The 20,589-nt window shown below is 33.4% G+C and overlaps 4 protein-coding genes across 4 annotated transcripts; 1 reads left to right on the top strand and 3 right to left on the bottom strand.

Moving 5' to 3' along the window:
- Positions 1–244: 244 nt before the first annotated feature.
- On the bottom strand, positions 245–3,019 carry LOC111292626 (uncharacterized). Its single transcript, XM_022885087.2, has 6 exons — positions 2,610–3,019; positions 2,071–2,294; positions 1,590–1,793; positions 1,342–1,432; positions 883–1,144; positions 245–798 (listed from the first exon to the last, which is right to left on the bottom strand). The coding sequence occupies exons 1-6, from the start codon at positions 2,924–2,926 to the stop codon at positions 463–465; spliced, it is 1,434 nt and encodes a 477-aa protein (XP_022740822.2). The 5' UTR covers positions 2,927–3,019; the 3' UTR covers positions 245–462.
- A 766-nt stretch (positions 3,020–3,785) lies between these two features.
- Positions 3,786–4,470, top strand: LOC111292636 (uncharacterized). The gene has a single exon (XM_022885111.2). The coding sequence runs from the start codon at positions 3,835–3,837 to the stop codon at positions 4,321–4,323; it is 489 nt and encodes a 162-aa protein (XP_022740846.1). The 5' UTR covers positions 3,786–3,834; the 3' UTR covers positions 4,324–4,470.
- Positions 4,471–4,629: 159 nt separating this feature from the next.
- Positions 4,630–9,293, bottom strand: LOC111293175 (wall-associated receptor kinase-like 14). The gene is made up of 4 exons (XM_022885948.2): positions 8,995–9,293; positions 7,937–8,710; positions 6,214–6,288; positions 4,630–6,075 (listed from the first exon to the last, which is right to left on the bottom strand). The coding sequence occupies exons 2-4, from the start codon at positions 8,667–8,669 to the stop codon at positions 4,790–4,792; spliced, it is 2,094 nt and encodes a 697-aa protein (XP_022741683.1). The 5' UTR covers positions 8,670–8,710; positions 8,995–9,293; the 3' UTR covers positions 4,630–4,789.
- A 9,645-nt stretch (positions 9,294–18,938) lies between these two features.
- Positions 18,939–19,628, bottom strand: LOC111293263 (uncharacterized). Its single transcript, XM_022886061.2, has one exon. The coding sequence runs from the start codon at positions 19,626–19,628 to the stop codon at positions 18,939–18,941; it is 690 nt and encodes a 229-aa protein (XP_022741796.2).
- Positions 19,629–20,589: the final 961 nt, after the last annotated feature.

Here is a 20,589-nt window from a genome sequence, read left to right as displayed (position 1 = left end):
ACTTTTAAGATAATCTCAAAAATAATGTACACAACCCACATATTCAATACAAAGGAAAACAAAAATAAAACACGTCTTCTTCTTCTTCTTTTTTTTAAAGCAATAACGTCTAAGACTAATTCTTTGGCTTTGTTTTAGAGCAGCAATATAGTATTGTACCTTGTTTACTTTCTGTCCTTACTATCTTGATCACAAATATAATTAGCTAGTGGTAGTGGCCGTAAGCATGACCATTCAGAGGCTCTGAAACAAAACAGAGGATAATGTCTTTTTCAAGTCAAACGTAGCACATAATTTCTCCATTAATGTCCCATAAGCTCATTAAGACGCTAGATCGTAATAGTATCACCTAAAGGAGAAAGATTGATAAACCATGAGTGTTGTATGGTTCAACAGCATACACCAACGACTACTAGTTACTGGGAATTAGTAGGCATGCATTATCAAAATCTAGGACGGAAATCAAGAGGCACTGCTGCCATCTCCTTTGTCAGAAGGTGGGTTGATTACAGGTTTCTTTATTGAGCTCGATTCTACTGCATCAGTACTCATCAAAACACGTTTCACTCCTCTTCCTACAACGCCAAGATGTGTGACCGGCGCAGCCCCATTCGTATGAGCAGTGGAAGCAGTTGGAGAATCAAAATCTCCATCGTTGTTAGCAGTAGCCATCTGTGAAGAGCTCAATATAGCAGGAGATGCACTGCTCTCACCTCCCCTTGCCCTGGCAGATGCCATTCCCAGGATTTCTGCAATAAGCGACTTTGGGTTGGAGACAAGCAGTTGTAGATCTTCAAGCTACAAATGCGGAAATGGACAGAATATTAAAGTAAGCTATACATTAAGGTTTTAGTCCAGATAGATAATCAAAATTGCACTTGCCTTCTTTTCCAGGTCTTCAGCAAGTCCAGCTAGTGTTTTAATTTCTGCTTCTTTATCCTTGATAGACTTAGCAGTCTGAGAAACATTGGTGGACTGTTGTACACCATCACCCAATTCAGAGGCAGCGGATCCTGAGGAAATCTTTACTTCATTTGTGAGCCGCTCCATCCGAGACTTGCAAACTGAGATGGCCTTCTGACAGTATGGAATTGCTTCTTTGGGCTTTGAGCCAATCTCCAAACACATACATATTCGAAAATTTCTAAATTATAGGGTTAAGTGTCAAATATAGAATTTGAATGAAATTGAAGATTGGAATTAGGGGGATCCACATTTCTTTTTTGACTAGCATGCATTCACTGACCAACATGCCACACTATTTAGTTGAACCTGGGAGTGAGTACTACATAAAGAGTTACAATCTCAATAATAAAGATATTTCAACCTCATCAAGGATACAGTTCAGCTATTTGTCGGTCATCTTGTTCAACCAGCTGTTGCAAAATGGACAGAGCTTTCTGGTAGTCGCTGAGTGAAGATTCAATATCCTCTAAAGAAGCATAACAGTAACAAAACTGATGTTTTAGGTGAAACAAGATGCTTCAAGAAAAATCTACAGTCAAAATTGGTAAAGAGGGTTGCTCCTTCCCCCCACCCATCCCCAACAAGCACATGCAACTAACCATAATGAGCAGTTAAGTGCTGACCTCTTTCCAAGGCAACTTCAGCCAATGCTGATAAAATATCCACCTTCTCCATGGTGTCACCCAACTGCTGTTTTTCAGCAATTGCCCTGGCAACGTCTAGCATTTTCCATGCCAAATCTAGGTCAGACTCATCCGCGTCCTCCTCATCTGCTTCAGCCACATCATCAGTGTCACTATTATCACTACTTTCCTCCTCTTTTCCGCCTGAAACGCATAATGAAATAAATTAAATGTGTAAAGAACAGTTGACGTTTTAGTTTATGGCAACATATGCAACAATGACTATGACATTGATATTGAAGCAGCTACTATCTACAATTGACAACAATGCAAATGAAAACTTGGAAGGAGTATAAATTCTGCTTTAGTACCATCTCTCAGCAATAACACAAATATCAAGACATTGAAAAAGATTCAACAATACACAAATATCTAAAGCTCAATTCAACTAGAGTTAAATACTCCCTTTAGGAATACATACTGCCATCCCATTCGGTATTACTTGATACAGAAGCAACTGAAGATTCACGAGTTACGGCAGCTTTAATCGACCCTTCTTTGTTTGAGTCTTGCTGAGTCTCACCCTCTTTCTTGGGTATAGAAACCAAAGGATCAGCCTCCTCTTGAGCCTTGTACAGAAGTGCACGCCCGTAGAGATAGTACGCATTGAGACACTGGATTGCAAGTTCACCATGATGCAGAACCCTAGTGTGAAATAAACATAAGTTTAAGAACAAAGAAGCAATCTTGAAACTTAACAAGTAAATTAAGCTCCTAATGGAAAATTGTCTAAACCTCTGTTGGGTTGTTGCTTTAATGCCTCTCCTAATTGCATTTTGCTTCCTCAAAAAGATGTTAATTCAACATAATTACTTCACATGAGAAAAGATAGTAATGCATGAAACTCAAAAAAAGTTCAATAAATAAAAATATTGTAAAAGCAAAACCTAAATCATAAAATTGATTCTGAAAATTCATCTCCATTTCCTCGTACATAAATAAAAGAAATTTAGCTTTAACCTGATTTCGAGGGCACGGCTAAAGCAATCAGCAGCTTCGTTGAAATCATTTTCTTTAAAAGCCTTGGATCCTTTCTCCGTCAACTCATCTGCAAACTCCAGCCTCCTCTCTCGATCAACATCCGAAGCAACTACACAACTTTCAGCATTATTGTTATTGTTGCATGTCGACTCGGTGCCTCCTCGAACCACAGATTCGATAGTGGCTTCGATTGAACCATGCGTTTCTAGGGTTTCCTCCTTTTTGGGGCCAGGAGTTTGCTCCGTCGTTGTCACCGATGCCTCAGATGCCGCGGCTGAAACTTCTTCTTCAGCCATCTTGTGCTTTAACAGTTTAGGGAAAATGCAAAGTAAAGGAAAACTGAAAAGTGTTTTGGGGCTTCTCTCGCGCTTCCTTCAAAAACCCTGTCTGGCGGAAAATCATATAAAAATTGAGATTTGTAGGAGTTAATTACAATTTTGGCTTAACTTGGAAAAATATACAAATTGTTACTAAAGAATTATACACATTGAACTTTCACTATCTTATTAACCTTAATTCTAATACAAGTAACTATATTAACTTAAATATGTGATGTTTGAAAATTGTTTAATATATACTATCAATATCTTTTTTACTATAAATTAAAAAATTATATTTTTACTTAAATTATAAATTTTTTAGAGTTGATCAAATTTTTTATCAGATGATATCTATAAGAAGTTTTTAAATATTAAATATTTTTATTTATTAAATAATATATATAATAAAATTATATAAATTAAATATCATATAAATGAATTAAAATAATCATATTAAAATTAAAATTAAAACAATAATTATTTAAAATATAAAATATAAAATATATATTTTATTTTTTTCCAATAGCAATTTATACATTTTTCAAAACTCAACTACAAAAATTGTAATTAATTCATAATAAAGAACATATCAATTGCTAATATAATTAAATAATCATAATTTAAAATTAAATAAAAATTATTAAAATTTTATATGAAATTTATATTTATAAATAGTAAATTATTGTAGAAAAATTATTATTGTGATTGAATTATAATATTGTAAAAAAAATTATAGGCGAAATGCTTCCTAAACGACTACGTTGACTCGCTTAAGGGTATTTACGTAATTGAGGGAAAATTCTAAAATCTTTTTTTAAATTTATTAGTGTCACACGATTTTGATTTCGAAAGAAAGATCAGCCCTGTGAACGAAAGAAAGCAAAATGGCATCCACAAGTTCGCCACCTGTCCTCCACTCCTTCTCAATCCGCTGTGTGCGCAATGCGCACCCTGGACTATCTGCCAAGGCGCCGCTGGTTTCTCTCCCGAACCGGAGACAGCTTCTGTTCTTTCTGACAACAACGACGGCATTCACAGTTAAAGAACCGGTGTCGAATGCGGAGGATATTCCGTTGTTCGGTTTAAGGAAGAAGTTAAAGAGCGCAGAGGAGGAAGCGGTGGAGATCGTGAAGGAAGGGTTCGAGACGGCGGAGAAAGGGCTGGAGACAGCGGAAAGAGGGATCGTTACGGTGGAGAAAGGGTTGAAGATGGCGGAGAAGGAGATCGAAACAGCGGAAAAGGAGATTGAAAGTGCCGTTAGTTTTGGCGCGTTTGCTCAGGCGGGTGCTGTGGCGGGAGCCGAGTTTCTGGGCGTTGTGGTGGCTACTTCTATTGTTAATGGAATTTTAGGGCCTGAGTCCAAAAAATCTTGATTTTCTTGTATGTTTAATTTGGTTTAAGTATTTTTGATAATCATATTTGTTATTTATTCTTGTTTTACAGTTTATAGTAGTATTTTTTTTTTTGTTCACTTTAATGCTCATATATATGAAGAAAATAAATTAACCTATTAATTTTTATTTTTTTTTACGTATAAGATCATTGTTTGAAGATAAAACAATATTTCGAATTTCATATTTATTAAAAATTATTTTTGCTTGAAGTAAGTCTCGATTTAATTTCTTTAGTTTGACGAAAAAGAAATTTGATTTTTAATTCTAAAAGCGAAATGTAAAATATACAATAGAATAAGTTAAACACCTTAGTAATCACTTTGCTAATTGCTTTAAAACACTTCTGAGGTTTCAACATTGATATATTCGTGGTTTGTGAAAAGAATAAAAAAGAGAAGATAGATGGGCAAGCACAAAACAAAAGGGAACAGTTCTTGTTGATGTCTCATTCTCGCTGAGATGCGTTACCCAACAAGCTGTTTGTTGAAGGTGAGCTTTGTTCACTTAACCAATGCTCTTGGACTGAAACAGGAGACCTAATTTTGACTTCATCCAATGAAGTTAAACAATCTCCTCCCCTTTTCTTCATGAGCAATCTCCGGCTTCCAACGACTAACGACTTCTTGACTGTCCTAGTACTTGAAGATTTCTCACTTTCATCATCTGAGGACGGACAAGATGAAGCCGATGGTGATTCGATGCACATGCCAGGAACCCAAGCACTGAGCCTGATGTGTTCTAGCTCTTGAGCGACTTCGGTCATGGTAGGCCTCATGTCTCCATGAAAAGCAAGGCATCTAAATGCTAGCTCAGCCACATTATGAATTGATGACAGTGTCCAAGCATCCCTATGTGGGTCAAGGTATGGATCGATTATCTCATCCACGCAGCCTCTTCCAATTCTATCATTAGCAAGTGCAGCTAAGTTTACCTCACTATGAGGACGTGAGAAGTCGACCACTTTTAATGCTGTTATTATCTCCACAAGAACAACCCCAAAACTGTAGACGTCACTTTTATCTGAAAGATGGAAGTACTGATGGTATTGGGGATCAAGATACCCTGGTGTTCCTTGAGGGGCAGTCGAGATGTGGGATGATTCGCTCATCCCAAGCCTGGAAAGACCAAAATCAGCTACCTTGGATCTATAGTTGTAGTCCAAGAGTATATTGCTAGATTTTATATCTCGGTGAAAAATAGGTGGAGTCACCGAGTGAAGATAGGCAACAGCCTTAGCAGTTTCAGCGGCGATGGTGACCCTTACTGTCCATGGAAGTCCTTCACCCCTCTCTCTTTGTAGATGCTGGGATAAAGTTCCGTTAGGCATATACTCATAGACCAGGATAGGTTCACCCTCCTCTATGCAGCAACCTAAGAGGCGGACAAGATTCGGGTGACTAACAGAGGAAAGAAGCTTAATCTCATTCATTACTTGGTCAATACTACCAGGGTCTCTATATCTGAACCTTTTTATGGCAACCCAATCGTCATTGTGGAGTTTTCCTGAATAAACTGTACCATAGGCTCCAGTCCCCAGCCTCTGTTTTTCAGAGAAACCATTAGTAGCTCTTTCAATTTCTCTGTAGGCATAGAAAGGAACACTTGAGTTGCCTGCAGCTTCCCATAGAAGGCGCTTTGCACTCATCTGTTTATTAATGGAATTAGAACGTCGTCGCACATAACAACATAAAAGAGCCACACCACCCATCACCAAAGCCCCAGCCATAAGCCCTAAGAACAAAACAAATAAACAACATAGTTCATCCGTTACTTAAAGAAAACAATACAGAGGTTATAAGAAGAATTATGAACCCTGTCTTGATGAAAAGAACACTCGAATACAATTATTGTGAATTGTTGCATAATTACCTCCAACCAGAACAGCAACTCTTGTAGTTCCTCCGCATTTGCCAGACATGTATTTTGAAGGATTGCATTTGGAAACTGATAAATATAGCAGCCAGAATAGATAGGGAAATGAGGAGTTAATGAATTTATCCAATTACAGAATTTTACAGGTTATAATCATCAGAACCAAAGACCGTGCATTTAAGACATATTTCACATGCTGGCAATAAATTCATATTTTACTGTAGTGGCAGTAATTTGATAACAATTCTGGCTTCCACTGTGTCCAGATTTTTCTCGACTTAAATACAATGTCATAAACTATAGGCATGGAACTGATAAAATACGCTAATGTCAACTTTGCAGTAGACGAGCAGGTTTCCTTTTTCATTCATCAGAAAAGTGTTCCTATCAGAATCACGCTGGTTTTAATGAATGTTACAGAAAAATGTCACCTTTTACATTCAAGTATTTACAGCAAAAATATTTCCATAATGAGATAATTTCGAATTTACATGATGCAAAATTTTTAATCATAGGAAGATCCTTCTAGCTACTTTGTTTAACCAAAGGAGATTTTTAAACTCCAGCCATTATACTTCATAAACCACTAATCTCTAGATTTTACAAGGTATGAATTATAATATCCCAATCTATCTGCAAAATTTTTAGTGCATTCTACTTTTATGCATGCCTAAACTTTGAAGGGAGGAAAGTCAGATATCAGACAGAGATGTGAAAGAAAGCAGTATATTTTGTGCCTAAACATGGGGAAACTCCTTGATTTTGTCAGGTCAACAACACTGTTCTCTGCTGACAATGACCACGCAACTTCATTCTTGCCATTTTTGAAGAGGGAAACCTTATAAAAGAGAGATGCATAGAGTTTTTTATTGTGGGGAACATTTATCTTAAAGAGAAGCATGTAGGTGAGCAATCAGTTCAATTCGATGACTCTCACAGCCAATTTTAACCAGTTCTGTTGAAATTTGTGAAGTGTGGGGAATCTGTCCTGGTGATGTGAATGTTTAAAGTTTGTCCAACCAAACCAAAAATTTGCATGCAAGATATATGCATTGTGGAAACTACACTAAGTAAGATCCTATAAAGTTCAATGACGTACTTAAACTTTAAAACAGAATGAGCAAGTTTAACCACAACTGAGGCTAAATTCATGAAAACATGGTTCATTTACTACTAATGAAATTACTGGTAAAAACTCCTCCTTTTGGTGCAATTCAACCACCAAATAAGGAATGCATAAACAAAAATTACCATAACTTTACAACAAAATCCCCTTTTCACCATTTTGAAGACGCAACTGACGTGTAGAAACTCTTCATATTCATTCAGGTAGTACTAAAAATCGATAAGCTAAAGAGCTAAACATCAAATTGTATATGATTTTGCTAAGAGATTAATTTCTACCTTCATAGCAGTTTTACATGCATAGGCCGTAGCCCTTTTTTTCAACCTAGTTAAACTGTTAAAACCACCATTTCTAGATATCAGTTTAGAATCCCATAATTTCCTTCCAAAATAATCTAAATTCCAAGTCAAACAATCAAAAAAGCCATTATTCCAAACCAGTCAGAAAAACGAGGCGACCCCCTTTCATTGGGAAAAGAACCCGTAAAGGTCTAGTTTACACAAAAAAACAAAAAAAAAGGTATAAACACAACAAACAAACAAACAAAATAAAATAAGTAAAATAAAAACTATTGACCCGGAAAAGTTGACTCACCTCTCCGGCAACCACCGCCTTTTATGAACCCATCTCCTTCAAACCCTTCCTGGCAAAGGCACCTAAACCCGACCGTACGGTTACCTTTCTTAACATCCTTACAATCAGCATTTTTATCACAATTACAGTGCCCTTTAACCCACCATTCCAGGTTAACTCGTTCCAACTCCATAGAAAATGCTGTGCTCCTTGCCAAATCAACCATAATTGAAGCCGACGAAAACAAGTAACGGCACTGCGTATTATTAAGATCCTCAAAACTCAACAAGCTCCCACCATCACCGCCGGGAAAACAACTTAAATTACCACTCTTATCACTGCAAGTGGTAAGTCTGAATGATTTTTCTAAAAACATTGGCCTTATTTCGCAAGGAGCTGGTAAGGGCTTCGAACAGTTTTGGAGAAGAAGATTATTAGCAACGGAAAGCGCGTAGTTTTCACCGAACAGATCAGAGATTGAAGAAAGCAGTCGGTCGCATTTGGCGGGAAGTTCGATGATGATGTCCGAGGAAGTTATGTTGAGGACATGGAATTCTCCAATTGTGACCCCGGCCGAGCTGCAGTTGAGTCGGATTGGACAATCCGGCGAGAATCCGAATGGAAATGGTAAGGGTCTTGAGAAATTGCTGGGTTTGCAGATGCCTTGGCACTTGGTGTTATCGGAGTTAACTGAGTTTGCTTGGGACGTAACAAAAAGAAGTGTTATTGTTATTGAGAAATATAATTTTATCATTTTCGATTCTCTAAGAAGGAAAGGGAGCAATCATCAGCTTCCTGAAAAGAAGAAGATAAACAAAAACAGAGCAAAAAGTAAATAGCGGGCACTTGAAAATATTAATATTTAATAGAATTGCAAAAAAAAAAAAAGGAGAGAGAAAGGAGTAATTGAGGGGAGTTAAATCAGGGCAATCGATGGCGTTGGGGAAGCCATCTAATCTCAATAAATGCTAAAACAAAGAAAGGTCAATGCATGGTAAATTGGGGAAATTAAAAAAAAAATACAAGATAAAATTTTGAATGAATGGGGTTGGTTTAGTTGAGAATATTTATGAGATTACCTCTGAACTTTTCTTGTTCTTTGTTGTTCTTCAATGGCTGCAATTGCAATTGAATCTGCTTTGTTCCAAGAACTGAGCTTCAAATCAAACACTGAAATTACTTTTAACGTTTCTTTCGAAGTTATTTGATTTGGATTTTTAGTTTTTCTTTCAAATCAAACAAAAAATGAAAAAAAAAAAAAAAAGATCAGAAAGAAAAAACCTGAGATTTTTGAGAAAGAGGAAATGAGAAATGAGAAAGTAGAAAAGTTTTGTATACAGAATAGTTAAAACTCCTTTGTCAAGTTCGAGTATAGTATATTTTACTATGAAATGACTGATGTACCCTTTAAGTTCAGGAACAAGGGGTAATTGATTAGACGGTAATGACCTTGAAAAATGACTTAAATTACGGGGACGGACCCAGGAATAGTGTTGCGGTCAGCAGGCAATTAAAAAGAGTTTTGACTAGGAAGAAAAAAATGGTTTTTTCTTTTGTGTGAATGGACGGCGTCTAAATCACCAACTATTTTTTGATTAATGATCCTTTGATATCGTGTTGCTGGGGTCCCACTTATATACCATTTGTTCCTTCGAAAATTTTATTTAGACTAGTATCATTATATAATTGATTTTTTTTTTTTTTTTATATTGGGATTGAGTAGATTCCTACTCATTTCTTTGATGCTGTTACTTAATCCGTATATAATTGAATAAATTTGTAAATCATAATTTTAAAATTAAGATTTTAAAACTTTTTACTATTAAAACAAAATAACTAATTTCAAATTAGTTTTTTTAAAAAGATATACCAATTAACGACTCAAATATTTGATTTTATTGAATAGTTCAATACATTTCTTCAAATTTCGTTATTTTTTCGGTTTGTGGATTGATAAATGCTGGGTAATAATAATAATAATAATAATAATTTTACTTTTTTTTTGTTGGGAGAGGGAAAGATTTGTCAAATTTAGAAGTAATCAACGGTTAAAAAGTCAACAAGACAAAAGTGATTAAACATTTATGAGTGCCAATTGATTTGTGGACCTTTTCCTTCTCTAGTGTAGGATAAGTAAAGCACAAATTCGAGAATAAGCGTGTGGATGTTGGCTTGTTGCGTATGCAGTGAATATTGTAAAAACCATGGAATTATCTAATAATAGGAGAGGTAAATTTCAGTAAGATGAAATTCTATTTTTATCACATAATTATTTTTTTCAATTATCTCTAAGCTTTGGTTTTTTACAAAATAAAAAAAAAAAAAGGAATTGTTTCAATTGGGATTTGACATTTTTTTTCTCTTTGGTTAAATTCATTTGATGTGTTAAATTTTTAATTTTAGTGATTTCAATCTTTGATAATCTTAATTAATAAAAAAATTATCTGTTGTATAATAGTATAATGAAAGGTGAAATAAATTAAACTCTTTAATAGGCATACACAAATTTTATTGAAAATTTTATTCTTGAGTCAAATTATTTTCTTTTTTCATTTATTAAAATGAAATTATAGGATTAACCCTTATACTTTAACCGGTGAAGTTTTTTTTTTTTAATTTAATTTTACTAGCGTAAAAAAAATAAGTACATAAATAAAGATTACGAGTCTCACTAATTCAAGCAAATCACATGTGGTTGAAAAAAAATGAGTTAATTAGCTAAACTAACATTATTTTATATATATATATAAAATCTCTTAACGGATTCAGTGCGAATCAAAGGTCGATCTATCCAATTTGACGCAAACCAATGTGGGTTTGTCCGGTCCGAAGTAGATCAGCTTGATCCACTTAACCGACTAGTTCTTGCGTCTATTTACCCTTCTCCTACTCTTCTCACTTTTCCCCTTCTTCCCTTTCCCTCACTCTCCCAATTCTTTTTCTCCTTTTTTTTTATTTTTTTTTATTTTTATTTTAACATGATAAATAAATAATATAGCGACTAAATCGTATTAGTCCACAGGGCTAAGATACTTTATAAAATATAAGTTTAAGTATTTAATTTTAAAATTCTCTTATTTAAAGTATCAAACACACAGAAACCATATAATTATTAATTATTATAAAATAAGTCATTGACTTAAGGGTAATAATGACAATTTGCAGATCCGACTGCAGTCGCTCTCCCTTTGCAACACGCATTCCCTTCGATACAGTTCGTTTGCTGCCGTATAGAATAAGGTGACATTGAATGATTGGACAATATTGCCCATGGAGCCAAAATAGTTGACTTAGATAGGCCTTTGTTTTCAGGTCGTTGACTTTAAGAACGTAAGGAATAAGCTTTGTTTTTATTTTATTTTTTATTTTCCAAAGATAATTAGCGTTGAAAGCGTGTGACAGTTCCGCTAATTAGGGGGCTCATTAAGGTAGTTGTATCAGTACTTAAGAAGGATATAATGACAACAATTAATGAAAATATTGAAATTGCCAATCGCTAAAAAGTCCTAAAAATATATATTAATCTCTAGAAGACCTTAACATGGGTTGAGATTTAATTCAAAATTTAAAATAGTTTATTCATACAGTCATCATTAATATTTATGTTTAAAAATTAAATTTTAATATTTATAATTTTTTTATTTTTAGACAATTATTTATAACCTTTTTTATATATAAAAAAAAAACATTGGTTGAGATTAATAAATTCAAGCTTGATTTGAAAATTATTTAAATTTGACTTAATCATTGAATTAAGCTCAATCTTGAGTAATTCAAGTTATTGAATAAGTCAAATTTAAATATTTTAAATTTTGATTCAAATTTCAAGTTTATTTAAATTTTTTATTTTGAACATTTTATAATATATAATTTTTTTAATTTATAAATATTATTTAATTTCAAACCTTAAATCTTAAAACTTAAGAGGAATCTCAGTAGTTGAATAAACCAAAATTGAGTATTTTGATACTTTGTTTAGCTAATTCAGGAGACTAATCAAATTTTTTATTCTTAAAATATAGGTGTAATATTCTTTGAAAAAACTACACATATGTAAGAAATAAATTATTATGAATACAAAAAATAAAATTTTATTTAACTTACTATAAAGTCAAGTCTAATGTAATTGAGTTCATATTTGGAAATTAAAATTTTGTGGAGCGTGATTTTGATTATCAGCTTTATTACCACCTTGACCTGAATTCTAGCTAGGGAAATAACACTCCTTAAAAGATATATATAAAAAAAAAAGGTTAATTGGTATGTCACTGTAATAATGAATGAATCCATCCTCTCCATTTAAATAATTATGAATGATATTTACATTAAATCATAATTTTGGCAAGATTATAACGAATTATCTTCTCTAATTTTAGGCAATTTTTTTTTTTAATTTTTAAATGATTTTAAGTTACATGATAAGAGTTAGCTTTACTCTCATTCCATCAATCTCATACTTCAGTTATCAGATTCAAATCCAACATCATCAGATTATAATCTTAATTCTAACAATGGAGGTGATAACAAATGACACAATTTTTAGATTCTGGTATATACATGACAACCCAATGGGCATGGAGAATAGCTTAAGAAAAATCATGGATATTAGAAAGAAAATTAATAAAATTTTAAAAGGAGAGGAAGGAATGCAAGGAATGGTGCAATCGATCTGTAAAGTCTAAACCACGATATTGGAACTGGTTGGAATGCATGGTGGGTCGCTAGTTTCATTTTGCAAACTGCAAAAGCCATAATCTCTTGTGGGTGTCATCTCATTTTGCATTATCTGATCTCAAAACATATATATATATATAAATTTTCATATCCATCTTTGTTTGTTGTAAGAGAGCAGTGATGACAAAGTTGAACCGCAAATGGAAAGTGTTTTCCCCCCTTAATTTCCTTAAAGCAAAGATAAAAAGAGCAGCAATTTTTGACCAGTACTAAATATGACTTGGTCACAATTAAAACATTGTTTTTGTTTTTCTGGTCTTTGATTTGCAATATCATGTAGGCAAAAACTTCCATGGTGGGTGTCACGCATGGCGTGTAATGTAGATGGCTTTTGTTTATTTTATTGCCCTGATCAGATAAAATTGAAACACTTTCCTGTTTGGTTATCTACTTTTATAAAATTTTCAACGACATTTTTTAAAGCTTTTGGCCAATTAAGTAAACTTTCTCAGGTTTTTTTTTTCCAACAAAGAGGTTATAATCTAGAAAATAAAAAAAGTTACAAATACTAAAATTTAAATCTTAAATATGTTAAATATAATTTATTAAAAATAATTTCATGAATAAATTAAATTAAAATTTTTATTTAATTTTTAAAATTTTGGCAAATTAAGTAGATTTTCTAAGCTTTTCACATGAACTTTTCAACAATACTTTTTTCAGAATCGGCGCACGTAACTGGGGACAAGTTGTACGTAAATTGACCTAACTGCATGACCAACAGGTACTTAAATCTGTTCCAATCCTTCTTTATTCATTTTAATTGCAAGGAAATAAGATCTCCCATCTTTTCATTTTAAAGATTGGTAAGCATTAGATCAAGTTGTATTTGGCTTGAAAAACACTATCGTATTTTATGCATATTTCTCACATATGATTTGGTTGTTTTTGACTCTAATAGATTACAAAGTAATTTGTTTTACCATTTATATATACCAAAGTCTATTTAGAATTGTAGTGAAAATCCTTTTTTCACAGTGTTAAAAGTGTGGTTTTAAGTCTTTGACGTAGATTCAGTGTGATGAGAAGCTATAGATACAAGGGTAAATATCATGAATGATTTTTAAACTTTGAGTGAAATATAATATTTTGTTGATCTTTAAATTTGCAAATTTTTAACATTTTAATCATTTTTGTTCGTTAGTTTTTCCATCAATTAAACGTGAAAATCAAATGATAATTAGTATGGATTGATTGAAGTGGAATTTCCAAAATAATCTATTTAAAAACTGATAACATATTTGAACCATTAGGACGGTAGAATTGGATCTTATCCTGTAATGAATATAATCAGTTGGCTGAATCTATAAATGAGATTCAGACATCAGTCGTCCCAGACGCAATAGGACCAACATTTCTGTTTCGCATGCAATTCCTGCAGGCAGGCAAGGAAAATTCCCCAAAACGTGCAACTTGCGGTCTTACAACGATATATATGTATATATATATAATGTTTGCTTTTATTGACTAAGTCATGCCAACGTCTAGTTTGTGGAAAAAACATAGATTTGGAATGGTGCGGAAAAAGGAGAAGAGGAAAATGAGACTTGAATCAAGTAGTCAAGAGGCTGTCACATGGCCAGCTGTAATTATAAACCTTTGTAGAAGGAGGAGATTAGTACAAAGATTGGTTTTCTTGGTCATGCGGCCAAATTGGTCTAAGAAAGTGATGTATAAGATGAGTGTGTGATAACGTATAAGTATCTCAATTTATAGTTAGATATTGATTTAAGAAATTGTCATTAAATTTTTTTATTTATGTAAGATTGGTCACTTAATTGAATATGTTTTGTTTTAAAAAAAATTTTAAAGTTTGATTCAGGTATCTTTAAAAGATAGATTCAATATCTATAAAACTATAATTAAGTCCGAAAGTATGGTTACGCGTAAGAAAAATTATAATACCCTCACAACTCCCATCAAAAGATGATACCAATTTGATTTCTTGTAATCCATTAAGCCTTAAAAATCTTACTAAATAGTTAATTATTAGAAAATACTTTTAATTGACATAATATTTTTAATAAAAAATTAAAAATATTCTCTTATCTCAAGAATATACAAGAAAATTATTGTTTTTCTTGCAAGAGCTCTATTATCGGATTATTTAACATAAAAAAATTTAAGAAAAAAAATTAATACTTCAACTTTTTTTTTTAGTTTTTTTCTTATTTTATTGTATTTTTTTAAAGAAAGATATATGTTTTTATTCAAAGAAAATTGATACTTATAATTTTTTCTTAAAAAATATTTTTTGAAATTTTTACTTTTAAGGAAAATTGATAATCTCAACTTTTCTTCAAAAAAATATTTTTTGAAGTTCTCATTTTTAAGAAAAATTGATACTTTCAACTTTTCCTCAAAAAAATATTTTTTAAAGTTTTTATTTTTAAGAAAATTTGATATTTTTAACTTTTCCTTAAAAACATTTCTTTTGAAATACATTTTTGGAAAAAACTTATTTTCTAAGGAAAATTAATACTTTCATTTTTTTAAAAGCATTTTTTAATATTTTTTTAAAATTTTTTATTTTCAAAAAAAATTGATACTTCTATTTTTTTCTTTAAAAGCATTTTTTAACATTTTTTTGAAGTTTTTATTTTCAAGAAAAATTGATACTTTCGACTTTTTCTTAAAACATTTTTAAAATTTTTGTTGTCAAGAAAAATTAATACTTTCAACTTTTCCTTAAAACATTTTTGAAATTTTCGTTTTCAAGGAAAATTTATACTTTTGACTTTTCTGTAAAATATTTTTTTGAAATTTTCGTTTTCAAGAAAAATTGATATTTTTAATTTTTCCTTAAAATGTTTCTTGTGAAAAATATATTTTTGAAAATTTTTTAAGAAAAATCGATACTTTCAATTTTTTCCTAAATTTTTTTTTGTCATTAAATCATTGAAAATTTAAAGAATGATCACTCAATAAATAAATTATATCAATTTAACCAATAAATAAAAATAATAATAAATAGAATAAATAAACAAACAAAGGATAAAATCTTGGCGTGGTTTGGCTAAAGGGAACTGGTTCAACTGAGGAAGGGATGAAGTAACTAGGTCAGCAGCTCAGTAGGGTTGAGTGAAACGGGTAAACAGGTCAAAACGTTACAGATCAGGTCAAACCTTAGGCAACACACGAATTTTGCCCACTTTTAGAATCTCAAATGACGTTGTTTCACGCTAGTATAAAAAGGTAAAAATTTCTCTTTTTCTCAGATGTTTCCTCACTTTCTCTCTTTTCTTTTTTTTTTCTCTGTGTCTTTCTCTAGAATGCAAAGAATACCAGTGGAATTCTTGTCAGTTTTTGAGTTTTTTTTGGCTAAAAACTGGATTTATCATTGGAAAGTCATTGAAAATTTCAAACTAATTTTGAAATTCTCAACAAATGCAAAAAATTCCAAAAAAAAAAAAAAAACTTAATCCTTCAATCAAAACAATAAATTCCCAAAAACCTCTTCAGAAAACTATAACTTTTTCAAAAAAAATTTTGATCACTTTTTTTTCCCTTTTACTGTATGCAATTGATGGTTTATATAAGATTTAAATTGCTTCGCCTAACCTCCAAGATCAGCTGAGAAATTTTAAAAAAATCCTCTTTTTCAAAAAACCCTTATCCATTTATCCTTTTGTTTTGATTCCTCAAGTATCCTTTTATCAGCCCAATTTCAAACCTCTTATCTTAGAGTTTTATCAGGACTGAAATTTTGCTTTTATTGTTCTTATTATCCCTATCTTAAGCCCACCAAATCATTCCAAAAAATGGGTGTCTACATAGTGTTGATTTTTCCTTATCCAAAATACAATTTCTAAGAGAGATTTTTTTTTTTTTATGAAGGAAATCGAAATATGTGAAGAAGAGAAGAGATTATAAATGTTAAAATTTAAATTTCAAATCAGAATGTAATTTCTTAAAGGATGGTTATATGAATTAATTAAACTAAATCTTATTAAAAAAAATTTTAGCTTTGTTTTTGTTGTATTAATATTAAAATAGCAGCATCTTTAATTGAGAAGGTTAAGTTTTTTTTTTTTTTTTTTTGGGGATCTAGAAAGCATGCATTCATAGATTAAAATGAAGTAGCTGCAAAACAACACCATTAGACTCAGGTAATAAAAAAAGGAAAACACATTCATGTACATCATTAAAGATAAAAAAAATAAGAGCCATCAAGCATATCTCCCATGGCAAAGTTGTTCCCATCACTGCCATATCTCGCCAAAGCATCAGCGTACTTGTTGCCTTCACAACAAATATGTTTCATCGTAATCCGTTAAAAGTTCTTCAACAGAGTCCTGCAATCAGAAATGAGGGTGTTAAGTCGAAGGTTAATCACACTATCACTAGTAATTAAGTTTATCACAACAGTGGCATCCAACTCAATCTCAAGTTGTCTGATTCCCTTTTCTTTAGCCATGTTTAAGCCATTAGGAAGGGCCTATAATTGAGCTTTAACACTCGTGGCTTTAGGTAGGTGTCTGGCTAAACCCTTGATCCAGACTCCTTTTGGGTTCCTAAGAATTGTTCCTACCCTCGCTTTTCATTGATTACCAAGGGATGATCAATCTGTGTTAAGCTTGATCCAACCTTGAGTTGGTGGTTTCCATTGGACACCAGTTATGGTAGGTGAAGGATTTTTTTTTATTTTTATTTTTCCAGTAAGTGCGTCGTATTCAATTGCCCTTTCTACAGCTTTCTCAGTAAGTTTGCTGTTGATTGGTTTACCTTCAATAAGTTTCTTGCTATCCATTTCTCCTATAGAAGGAAAACAAACACTGTGCTCCATGGTATCGGGTTTTTAGGCAGCCATGATTTATCTGTTTTGTTGGTTCTAAGACAATTTTCCTAAGCAGCATTGTTATTGAGGTTAGAATGGACCGAGTGATTAAGAGATTACAACAATGGTTTAACCATTGGAAATTAGCCATCAAATGAGTAAGGGTTTTTTCGTGTCCATTTTGTGATCCATTCCTTATAGTTCTCTTTTTTGCTGTTTGAGAAATGATTCTAGATTTTTCCACATTCACCCTTTGTTTTGACTTTTTCATTAACTTATCCCAGACATATGTAATGGTACTTGAGGACTTTTTATCAGCTCTTGAAAAAGAACCACGTCATCCGCAAATAAAAGATGGGATATTTGGGGATCCCTTCTAGAAACCTTAATCAGGTACCATTATTTTCTTTCACAAGCTATCTGTATAAGGCTGTTAAAGTACTTCATGCAAAGAATGAAGATGTATGGGGACAAAGGGTCTCCTTGGTGAATGCCTTTGGAAGGGTAGAAGCTCTCCGTCTTGCCCCCATTAACCACCACCGAGAACATGGTTGATGTGATTGCAATTCATAATAATATTTATCAACATTTTTGGGAATTTAAAGAAGCTGCATATTTTTTGGATGAATCCCCATTCAAGTCGTTCATAAGCTTTCTCAAGGTCAACCTCCAAAACCATTGTCCTGTGCTTGCCTTTTTTCCTCTTTAAAAAATGTTGAACTTCTTGCACAATAATCACACTATTGACTAAATGTCTTCCTAAGATAAAGCTGCATTGGAGAGGGGAGACGAGTTTATTTAGAAGAGGCCGCAACCTTTGAAGCATAATTCTTGTCACTATCTTGTAAGTGGTGTTAAGCAAACTGATAGGTTGAAATTAGTTGACAAGGGTGGGAGAATGTCCTTTGGGGATAAGAGTTACTGGAGTATCATTGATTCCGTTTTGGAGTTTTCCATTGTTGAAAACGTCCAATATGATCTCACACATTTTATCCTTAACTTGCACCCAGCATTATTGAAAGAACCCATGGTGAAGGCTATCAGGGCTAAGAGCCTTGAAGGTTTTCAGTTTCCATAGGGCCTCATGAATCTTAACCTCCTCAAGAGGAGATCGAAGATGTGTGACTTTTCATCAGATAAATTCACCCACTTCAGGTTTGGTTGCCCATGCATTTCTGGTTTCCACCACTTTGGAGGTTGTGAACAAAGAGGTAAAGTGAGCCTTAATAAGTTTTTGAATCCTTGTACCGTTTGTTATCCACTCACCATTCATATCATAAAAACCTCCTATTTTGTTTCTTTGTTGCCTTATAAGGGTTGTAACATGGAAGAATCTTGCATTTTCTCCCCTTCAATCATCCAGTTGACTCTAGATTTCATTGCCCATAGAAGTTTTTCATTTTTTAGAACCTCTTGATACTCCTTCATAAAAGAATCATGTAGGTTTAGAAGGAAGTCATTTGGTTTCGTCTCTAAGGCTCTCCCAATGCCACTTAGTTTGGCCATAATGTTTCATTTTTTATGGAACACATTTCCAAAGGTTTCCCTTTTCCATAATTTGAATTGATCAGTGAAGGTTTCGATGGTTTGTGAAAGGGGCAAGTTTCTTTGAGACCAACCTAGTTCAAGGACACGCAAAAAGTGAAGGTGATCGAGCCACATTCTTTCGAAACGAAATGGATTGTCCCTGAAAGAGAAAGGGTTAACTTTAAGTAAAATGAGGACTGGGCGGTAGTCTGATCTGACCCTAGGCAGATGGGAGATCATTGCAATAGGGTGAAGGAATTTCCAAGGAGGATTAGTTGGAACATAATCAATTCTCTCTTGGATAAGCTGTTGGGCATATCTCAAGTTTGACCAAGTGAATTTAGCCCCCTTAAAGCCAAGGTCAATAAGGTTACAATGGTTCAAACAGGAATGGACCTTTCTAAGTTTAGCACTTGAAACCGGTGCGCCCCCTCTTTTATCCTCTGAAGTCAACACTTCATTAAGATCACCAACAACTAGCCATGGTAAATCATACTTGGACGCAACAATCTTAAGATTTTCCCAGAGAATTTCTCTTTCTTTTAATCTAGGACTAGCATATATAGCTGAAAATAACCAAGAAGAGTTAGAGGATGTTACCTTGACTGATGCATGAATTTCCTGCTCAATGTGGCAAATTTCATGGACTGTGACCAGATCAGACATCCACGGCATCCAGATGCCTCCTTGGTATCCAATTGTCTTTTTGTCCTTCTAAGCATCAAAAGGGAGTCGATCAATAATGTGCCAAACATCTCTTCCACAAGCTCTCATTTCGGTGATTACCATGATTAAAGGCTGATGAAAGTTGGTCAAGTCTCTTGCTGTCCTCACGAAGTCAAGGTGCCGAGCTCCTCAGCAATTCCATACGATAATCGACATGGGATCACGTTGAGAGTAGGGGATTGGGAATGTCGTGAGCAGGTTCATGTTCCAAGCTTGGGTTTTATCCCGTTCCATCTTCAGAATCACCTCTACTTATTGGAACAGGTTCTCGATCCCCTGAATTACTAGAGAGCTTGCATAATTCTTGAAGTTGTGTGTAGTCCTGTTCACTATGATTTTTGTTATAGAGATTTGGGTGCTCTTGCAGTGTATCTCCAGAGTTATCAAATGAAGTGGGGCTGTTGGCAGTTTTATAATCCATTGTGGGCACATTTGTGTATTCTTTTGTTCCAGAAAGTTGGAAGGATCCATTGCCTCATAATAGTGTGTTGTTTGGTGCAGGAAAGCCAAAATAGGAGGGGGATAAATCAAAAGTGGTAACATGTTTTAAAGTCGTACTGTGGTTGCTTGTTGGGTGGGTTTCCAAACCATAGTTGTCTTTCTGGTAACGTCTTTCACAAAGGGAGATTGATCTGTGGAGCCTTTTCTCGCGTTGTTCTCGTTGAGGGCTTGTCGAAGTGGGTCTTGGTTATAGCCCAGAGAGGCCAAAGCTGAATTTGAAGCTGCCTAGGGAGGGAATGTGGTTCACTTGTCGCAACCTCTCTCTTCTCATTCTTTTGTTCAGACAAACCCTCATTTTTTGGTTGGCTTTGAGGCCTCTGAACTCTGGCCTTTGTAAGCGACGGTGGTTACATGGAGTCAACATGTTGGGTTGCCTTGGTTTTTTCTTGTGTTTTTGTTTTAGTTTTGG

This window comes from Durio zibethinus, chromosome 10 (genome assembly GCF_047325235.1).
Source record: "Durio zibethinus cultivar Kanyao isolate XHJ-2024 chromosome 10, ASM4732523v1, whole genome shotgun sequence".
NCBI classification, from domain to species: Eukaryota; Viridiplantae; Streptophyta; class Magnoliopsida; order Malvales; family Malvaceae; genus Durio; species Durio zibethinus.
Note: the sequence above shows the minus strand (reverse complement) of the source record. Positions and strands in the feature narration are given on the sequence as shown.

Bases quoted from the DNA above. Each gene is read 5' to 3' on its own strand.
- LOC111292626 (XM_022885087.2), bottom strand. From the start codon at position 2,926: ATGGCTGAAGAAGAAGTTTCAGCCGCGGCATCTGAGGCATCGGTGACA. The intron at 1,794-2,070 runs GTATGTATTCCT...TATGCGTTTCAG, and splicing joins TAATACCGAATGGGATGGCA to GCGGAAAAGAGGAGGAAAGT. The intron at 1,145-1,341 runs GTATCCTTGATG...CCTATAATTTAG, and splicing joins GACCGACAAATAGCTGAACT to AAATTTTCGAATATGTATGT.
- LOC111292636 (XM_022885111.2), top strand. From the start codon at position 3,835: ATGGCATCCACAAGTTCGCCACCTGTCCTCCACTCCTTCTCAATCCGC.
- LOC111293263 (XM_022886061.2), bottom strand. From the start codon at position 19,628: ATGCCGTGGATGTCTGATCTGGTCACAGTCCATGAAATTTGCCACATT.
- LOC111293175 (XM_022885948.2), bottom strand. From the start codon at position 8,669: ATGATAAAATTATATTTCTCAATAACAATAACACTTCTTTTTGTTACG. The intron at 6,289-7,936 runs GTGAGTCAACTT...TATATTTATCAG, and splicing joins AGGCGGTGGTTGCCGGAGAG to TTTCCAAATGCAATCCTTCA. The intron at 6,076-6,213 runs GTAATTATGCAA...TTTTGTTCTTAG, and splicing joins AGTTGCTGTTCTGGTTGGAG to GGCTTATGGCTGGGGCTTTG.